This window comes from Thamnophis elegans, chromosome 1, assembly GCF_009769535.1.
Source record: "Thamnophis elegans isolate rThaEle1 chromosome 1, rThaEle1.pri, whole genome shotgun sequence".
Lineage (NCBI taxonomy): Eukaryota > Metazoa > Chordata > Lepidosauria > Squamata > Colubridae > Thamnophis > Thamnophis elegans.
In genome coordinates, this window is record NC_045541.1 from 182,650,428 (window position 1) to 182,658,555 (window position 8,128).

Sequence of the window (8,128 nt, forward strand, 5' to 3'; positions counted from 1 at the left end):
TTTTTCAAGTCTCAACATCTCTTTCATAGTGTGGTGACCAAAACTGGATGCAGTATTCTAGGTGTGGCTCACTTCCCTCCATGTAGATGTAGTACCATTAAGCCCTATTCATTGAGTATGGTTTGTCAGCCAGTTGCAAATCCATTTGATGGTGATGCTATGTATCCCATTTCTTTCTAGTTTACCAAAAAGTCGGTTGTAGTCTACTTTGTCGAATGCCTTGCTGAAGTCTAAGTATATTATGTCGACAATATTTCACTGGTTTCTAGTTTAGTCTAATTTAATCTAATTTAGATATCAGGAATTGTATATGTCTAGTCTAACAGAGATGGACCAGGGGTGACATGATAACAGTCTTCCAATATTTGAGGGACTGTCACAGAGAAATGGGGGACAACCTATTCTGCAAAGCACCTTAAGGCAGGATAAGAAGTAAAAGTAGAATTTTATCAACAAGTGATTCAACTAGAATTAAGGAGAAATTTCTTGACAATGAGGGCAATTAATCAGTGAAGGGGGTTGCCTCCAGAAGTTGTGAGTGCTCCAACACTGGAATCTTTTAAGAAGGGACTGCTCTTTAGAAGGCCAGATCTTTAAGATGAAACGCAAATACTTTGGCCACTCAATGAGAAGGAAGGACTCACTGGAGAAGAGCCTAATGCTGAGAACAATTGAGGGCAAAAGAAGAAAGGGATGACAGAGAAGAAGGTGGCTGGATGGAGTCCCTGAAGCAGTAGATGGGAGCTTAAATGGACTACAGAGGATGGTAGAGGCGAGGAAGGCCTGGAGGAATGTTGTCCATGGGGTCGCAATGGGTCAAACAGAAATTTCTCTTTATTATTGGGTATCATGGTTTCTTCAACTTCAGTTTTATTAAAATACAATATATACAGAAATGTTAGTGACACATTCCATCCCGGTTGGACATTGTTTTGGAAAAATAGGAAACTCTTATTCATAGTTGGGTAGGGAAAGCCCAGGAACTTTAGAACTGGCTTTTCACCAGTTCATGCCAAGATGATGTATTTAAATATGTTTGTTCAGGTGACGCAGCACCAGCCCTTCGGAGCGCCGCGCAGGGTCAGCGGAGCTCTAGCCGAGATTGAGCGATCATCGCGATGGGCTCCAAGCGAGCGCTGGTGATTTTGGCCAAAGGGGCGGAAGAAATGGAAACGGTCATCCCGACGGATCTCATGCGCAGAGCAGGAATTTCTGTGATGGTAGCGGGATTGTCTGGGAAGGAGCCTGTCCAGTGCAGCCGCGATGTCGTGATTTGTCCCAATACGAGTTTGGAAGAAGCCAAGAAGAAGGGGCCTTATGATGTGGTGGTCCTGCCAGGGGGCAACCTGGGAGCTCAGAACTTGTCAGATTCCCCCCTGGTGAAAGAGGTGCTGAAGGATCAGGAGAGCAGGAAGGGCCTCATTGCAGCCATATGCGCAGGTCCCACAGCTCTCCTCGCCCACAGAATCAGCTTTGGAAGCAAAGTGACCACTCACCCCTTGGCCAAAGACAAGATGATGAGTGGAGATCACTACAAATACTCAGAGAATCGGGTGGAAAAAGATGGGCACATCATGACGAGCCGCGGAACGGGCACCAGTTTCGAATTTGGCCTGGTGATCGTGGAAACGCTGCTGGGGAAGGAAGTGGCCACCCAGACGAAGGCGCCTCTCGTCCTTAAGGACTAGGAGCATGACACACCCAGAAAGCCTCTCCGGTTTCATTTTTTACGACCAGGAGTTTTGGGGTTTTTTCCCTCAATGGGCAAACCGTCAAAGGACCGGAGTACGGCTCTCCTTGTGGCAACTTCATTCATGCAATAAAAGATAGTATGCGTGAAAAAAAAAGTTTGTTCTTTGAGGAAAGGAAATGCCTATTTGTAAGGGGTATAAGAGAAATGAGCTTCTATATCATCCCTAACCATGTAAGAATAAAAATACTTCTTCTACAAACACCTGCATTATTGGTCACTTTTGCAAGGCTACAACTCATCACCATGCTTAGCCCTATCTGGAAAAAAAACCTTGCACAACCCAGACTCTATCTTGGATGCTGGTGCTGAGGGGTTTCAGGTAGGCCAAATCCCACCTGGACTCTGACCCTCAATTCCACCTGTTCTTTGATGAAGAACAAGAGACACAAACATGTTTTCCCCTTCTGGTGCAGGAAGGAAATTGCTAAGTGGATAGGATGTTACTCTTCCCTTCAATTATCAGAAGAACAATAATTCTTAATGTATCCCCCATAGATTTTTACCCACAGAAGTCTTCCAAGATAAAACTTGCTTAAATGAAATAATGTCTGAACTCTCCCAAGGGAAGCTGGACATGTCACCTTAGGCTGTTTTGCAAACAAGTCATTTCTTTAGATCCATGAAACTGAACTGGGCTCAGTTTTGTTTTCAGTGACAACTCAGAATAGGTAAGAGAAAGCTAACTTGCTATTAATTTGCCTCAAGTCCACCCATGTGGCACAGTCTGCTTCTTCTCTGCTAAAACCTTGGTGGGATTTTGTGGGAACCACTTGCTCCCACTTGCTTCAGCATCTCAAAAAAAGTTGATTTGTGATCTAGGAAGGAAGGTGAGAATTATGAATGGGCTGCCTCTCCTGCTGCTTCTCCTTTGGCTCCTGCCTTCAGGAACTCATAAAATAACACAAACCGTATGTGTAGCCAAGACCCCTCTGCAAATTGTAAAGGACTACTACAAGTCTGGGGATCTCATTATTGGGGGGAATTTGCTCCTGGAAAAGTTTGCTCTCTTACAAATGATAGAGTTTGACCGTGAGCCATTAAAGACAAGAATTACAAGAAGGTAAGTTTCACTTGGAAGGTAATGGATTAGAAAAAATTCTGCTTTCTTTGGGATTCAGGAAACTCCTTTCGTAAATTTATTCAAATGATGCTTTGAGGTTCAGAAGCCTTGGTGCTTTCCTGGATAAAGAAGCATTATTCTAAAATAGTATAGAATGTACCAGTTTCATCAGGAAAATGATAAACAGAATAATTGAGGAAGGGTACACATGTCAGAAATTGCACTGGGTTAGTGAGAAAGGTCATTTATTATTTATTAGGTCAAAAAAGTCATGTTGGAAAACTCCAAAAAAAAGGCAAATCCAGTTACAATGGATAGCTCATTATCTTGTGGCCTTCAGTGGAGTATTGTGAACAGAGTGATTCCAGAGCTGAAACACCCTTCAAAGGGTTAATCAAACTACCAAATCTATTAAAGATATTTCTCATGTGGAGGAGTCATGGCTGTTTAGGGTTGTAAAGGTGTAAACTTCTCATCCCCTCTTTACATGGACCATGGACCATCCACACGATCTTCTTAAACCTATCAGGATCACAACAAATATATTCAACACCTCAAAGACCGGGAGAGCACACATACAAACGCAATAAAGGAAAGACAACCTCCCTTAGCACACAAAAGCTTCTCTCTAATATTTCCCAATGTTTTCTCATTATAGCGTTGAATTCAAGAATTATCAGCTATTTCTGGCGGTGATACACGCAGTCACAAAAATCAACAAGGATTTGGTTCTGCTTCCCAACATCACCCTCGGCTTCCATATTTATGACAATAAGGATAGTATTAGGAGAATTTCCTGGAACAGCCTCTCTCTTCTGTCTACACGAGGTCAAATGGTTCCAGGTTACAAATATGACAAGCAGGATGCATTGCTCTCTGTTGTTGGAGATGTCAACTCCCAATACTCAAGGCAGATGGCCTCCATCTTCAGCATCTTCAAGGTGCCACAGGTAAAGGGTTTGTGTAGGGTGCCAGTATAGAGCAAGCAGAAAACAAGACATAGAAGTCACAGATGAAGCCAAAGTTACTTGAGAAAAATCAGGACTACGAGATTTGAGGAATTACAAGATGCCACAGTTGAATTCATGTTGTATATTTTGTGTGTCAGGATAAATTTCTTTATACACACATTGCAAACAGATAATAAAGTATTTCTGAAATGCTTTCCTGGATGAATTCTTTCCTAATGCAATGTAAATGTAACCATGCTTCTGTCTGGTTTATTGTGTGAATCACGTTGATGATTTATTACCTTGGCTTCTCATATATCAGAGCCAGGCAAACTATGTCAGTTATACTCTTCACAAGGTTTATCCTTGTCTTAGGAAAGACCCAAGTCTGCTCTCGTGAGTTTTCCTTCCTTACGGATTGGGTTTGTTGACATTTTAAGAGAGCAAAGGACCACACCTGTATTGCAGGAAGAAAAGCATGAGATATGGGTGGAAAAGAGAAAGGTGGCTGAGGTGGAAAACTGAACAAACCAGATGTGATTCAAGCACAGTTTGATGGAGGAGCAAGGGGACTCTGTAGCTATCCCAGTTGAGGGTGTAGGAGAGCCTTACAGACCCACAAGTTTTCCAATGTCAGACCTGCCCCAGGTAGCTCCCTTAGGAAAGAAAGACCCTCAACTCCATTTAGTTGAAGTGATAGTTTCTCCTACTGAAGGTTATTGGCTGCCATAAAGTGAAGCTACCACAATGTTTCTGGCATGAAAAAAATACAAAATGTTTTCCCTCATCCCTGCATTCCCCATGACCAGTTTGTCTTCAGCCAATGTAGATTTCCCTAGGTGATTTGAGAGCGCCGAGTTGTTTGGGGAAATCCAAATTCTTCTTCATGGTGCATAGCCTTGAGGGCTGGCACAAACTGGTTCAAGCTGTCATTCCCCCTTCCTTATTTCTCATGAATTACTCACACAGGTTTATTGCCCATTTTTTTCCCCATGCCCACCACTCTACCCCACAGCCATTGATGGCAGGATGCCTGTGACGTGCCAGGCCAAAGATGGCAGACTTGACATCCAAAGATGCAGACCATCTACAACCATCTGGTCACAGGGAATTCAGCTCAGTTAAAGGGAAGTGATAGATAAAAAAGCAAAATTATATTTAATAGTGCTTAAACAAAGTACACTTGTAAAATAAACCAATCTTGTTTATACATAGCAGAGAAAAAGCATTCAGCTGCATGATCTTCACACACCTGTTGAAATCTGAATTTGTAATTGTAACTGGAAGCCTCTCACTCCATTCAAAATGAATCAATCAAACTGGCAGGGCAAAAAGCTACTGATACTGACCCTTAACATCACTATAAAATATTGTCCTAAAAATTATGACAAGACTCTCCTTTTCTGCAGTTCGGTTTTCACTTCCTCAAGTTCACTCAAGGAGACAAAACTGCTTTTCCTTCTTTTTTCCGGATCAGCCCCAATGAATTTCCTCAGTATGTGGGTTTAGTCCGGCTGCTCCTGTATTTCCAGTGGAACTGGGTTGGGCTGGTGGCCCCTGAAAATGACAATGGAGAACTTTTCATCTCAACTCTGATGCCAATGCTGAAGGAGAAGGAGATCTGCCTGGCCTTCACTCACCTGTTGGAATCTTTATCTCCTTTTCTATCAGTAAAAAAATGTCATTCTTTAATCCCAACATGGGATAAAGCTGAGGTGATTATTGTATTTGGAGAATCCAAATGTATTAAAATGATATATCTCTCTCTTTATCATTGGGAAACCAAGAGTAATTTTGCAGTTAGAGTTGTTTGGATCCTGACTTCCCATTGGGAAATAAGCGCATCTCACACAATGTTGAAATATCTAAAGCCTTTCCATGGTACTTTCCATTTCAGGGATCAAAGCCATGATAACCCAGAATTCAGGCATTTCCTTCTGTCTTTAGACCCCTTGAACCCCCAAGGAGATGTCTTTCTCCCTCTATGGTGGGAAAGGATTTTCGGCTGCAAGATCCATAAACCAGGATTGATCCTTAAAAAGGGGGAAAAACACTGTACAGGAAAGGAGAATTTAAAGAATGTGCCATCTTACATGTTTGAAACGAGCATGACAGGTGAAAGTTATAATATCTACAATGCCATTCATGCTGTGGCACATGCACTACATACAATTCATGGATCAGGATCACAACCAGCCATAATGAGGCTTGGAAAAAGGATCACAAATATCCAGTCATGGCAGGTAATTTCTCTGAATTTTATTCAGTCCACAGATCCTTAGGAATTTCATTGGAATTTCCGCCCTTCTAATTACATCTGAAAATAAAATAAATTATTAAATAGCAAACAGTTAATGGTTTGATTAAAAATGGAAGCATAACTATCTCAGCATCTATAGAATTGCATTTGGAGAGGGGCATTAAAATATTAATATATCATAATTATTCTATTAAAAGTGAACTTGAAATCAGAAAAACACATGATAATAGATTTAAAGATTTGTAATTATTTCCTAAAATGTTTGTCAGCAGAGAGTGATAGAATCCATGATGTCTCAATTTTTGTTACTCCACTTTCCAAGGGTCTCTTTTGTTTCAGCTTCTTGCCTATTTGAAGAATATCAGGTTCAATAACAGTGATGGAAATGAAGTCTCTTTCTTAGAAAATGGACCAATGTCTGCTTGTTACGATCTTCTCAACTGGATTTTCCTCCCCAATCAATCTTTTGTCTACATGAAAGTTGGGCAAATGGATCCCAGGGTTTCCCAAGGCCAGGATTTCACCATCAACTCCAATGCAATCATCTGGGCCAAAAAGGTGAGCTGGAAAGAAATGTCCTGAATTCAGAAAAAAAGCTCATGTTCTCCTGGACATGCATAAAGCTTTCTTCCCAAGGTCACTCATGGTGGTTTTCTTCTGGGGAAATAGCCTCATATGGACATGAGTTTCCTCCCAAATAGCCTGGCAGGGCTTGCTTCATCATGAGCAAAAATATGGTGAAGGTCATCTGAGGGAGAAGATAATTGCAGGAATGTAGATTGTAGGATGATGGTGGTGGCTGCAGTTGGATCTTTGCACTATGACTTTGGCCAGAATGACTGGGGACTTTACTCTCTGAGGCTATGCTACAGCAGCAGGGGCTTCATGTTATGTGATGATGCTGGGAAAGCTGAGATTTTTTTCTATACTGTGGCTCAAGTGTTAGTGTGTCAATTAGTTTCATCAAATGGGGATTACCTTTAGCTATATTACACGTGACAAGTTCCAACTGCAAACATCAGTCAGTTAGCCATGGACATCATGAAATCCTCTTACCTTCGCTACCGGTTCAGAACCAGGATTTCTGGGTGGGTGGGCAAAGCCTCCTGCCACCACCACTACCAGTTTGCCTGAACCGGTGCAAACCAGCAGAATACCACCTCTGATGGACATACTTAACCTTCAGTAAGGCATTTGACAAAGTAGACTATAGTCTACTTCTTGGTAAACTAGAAAAATGTGGGATAGACAGCATCAATGGATTTCTAACTGGCTGACAAAACTTACTCAATGAGTAATTATTAATGGTACATCAATATGGAAGGAAGGAAGCAATGGGATACCACAATGTTCCATACTGGTTAAGCCCAGTATTCTTCAATATCTTCATAAATGACTTAGGTGAGGGAATAGAAGGGGGAGTCATCAAATTTGCAAATGACACTAAGCTGGCAGGAATAACCTACACCCTACACAAGCTCGGGATTCAAAAAGATCTTGAGAGACTTGAACAATGAGCCCTATCCAACAACATGAAATGTAATGTAGAGAAAAGCAAGGTTTTACACGTAGGAAGGAAAAAAACAAAAGTACAAGTACAGATTATGTGAAACCTGGCTCAAAAACAGTAAATGTGAGAAAGACCTTAAACCTGAGCCAACAGTGGGAGGCAGCAGACAAAAAGAAGCTAATACAATCCTGGCTTATATAAACAGAAGTATAGAATCAAAATCACATGAAATATTAGTACTGCTTTATAAAATCTTAGTAAGATCACAGCTGGAATACTGTGTCAGGGTTCCAAGAAACACCCCTAACAAAAGAGGACTCCAAGACTGGCAATTCCTCAAAGCTCCATTTTATTAGAGATGTCATATTGGCACATCTGGGAAAACCTGAATCTGAGAGTTCCAGGTTTTCCCCACCCAAAAGAAAGTCAATGGTCCACCCACTGCACCCACAAGTCCATCACATGGCCCAATCCTTCACTCTAACCAGAGGCAACCCCCATTCACTCCCATCCAGGTGCAGGGCAGCTGTCCTTGACTCCCAGGGAGAGGAATGTAGTTGTGGTTAATCTTCTACTTCTCCTTGTAATACCTTCT

General features: G+C 41.7%; 1 protein-coding gene across 1 annotated transcript; it reads left to right on the top strand.

Moving 5' to 3' along the window:
- The first annotated feature begins 1,050 nt into the window (after nt 1-1,050).
- PARK7 (Parkinsonism associated deglycase) lies at nt 1,051-1,803 on the top strand. The gene has a single exon (XM_032238539.1). The coding sequence runs from the start codon at nt 1,119-1,121 to the stop codon at nt 1,686-1,688; it is 570 nt and encodes a 189-aa protein (XP_032094430.1). The 5' UTR covers nt 1,051-1,118; the 3' UTR covers nt 1,689-1,803.
- Nucleotides 1,804-8,128: the final 6,325 nt, after the last annotated feature.

Coding starts and splice junctions, on each gene's coding strand:
- PARK7 (XM_032238539.1), top strand. CDS start 1,119: ATGGGCTCCAAGCGAGCGCTGGTGATTTTGGCCAAAGGGGCGGAAGAA.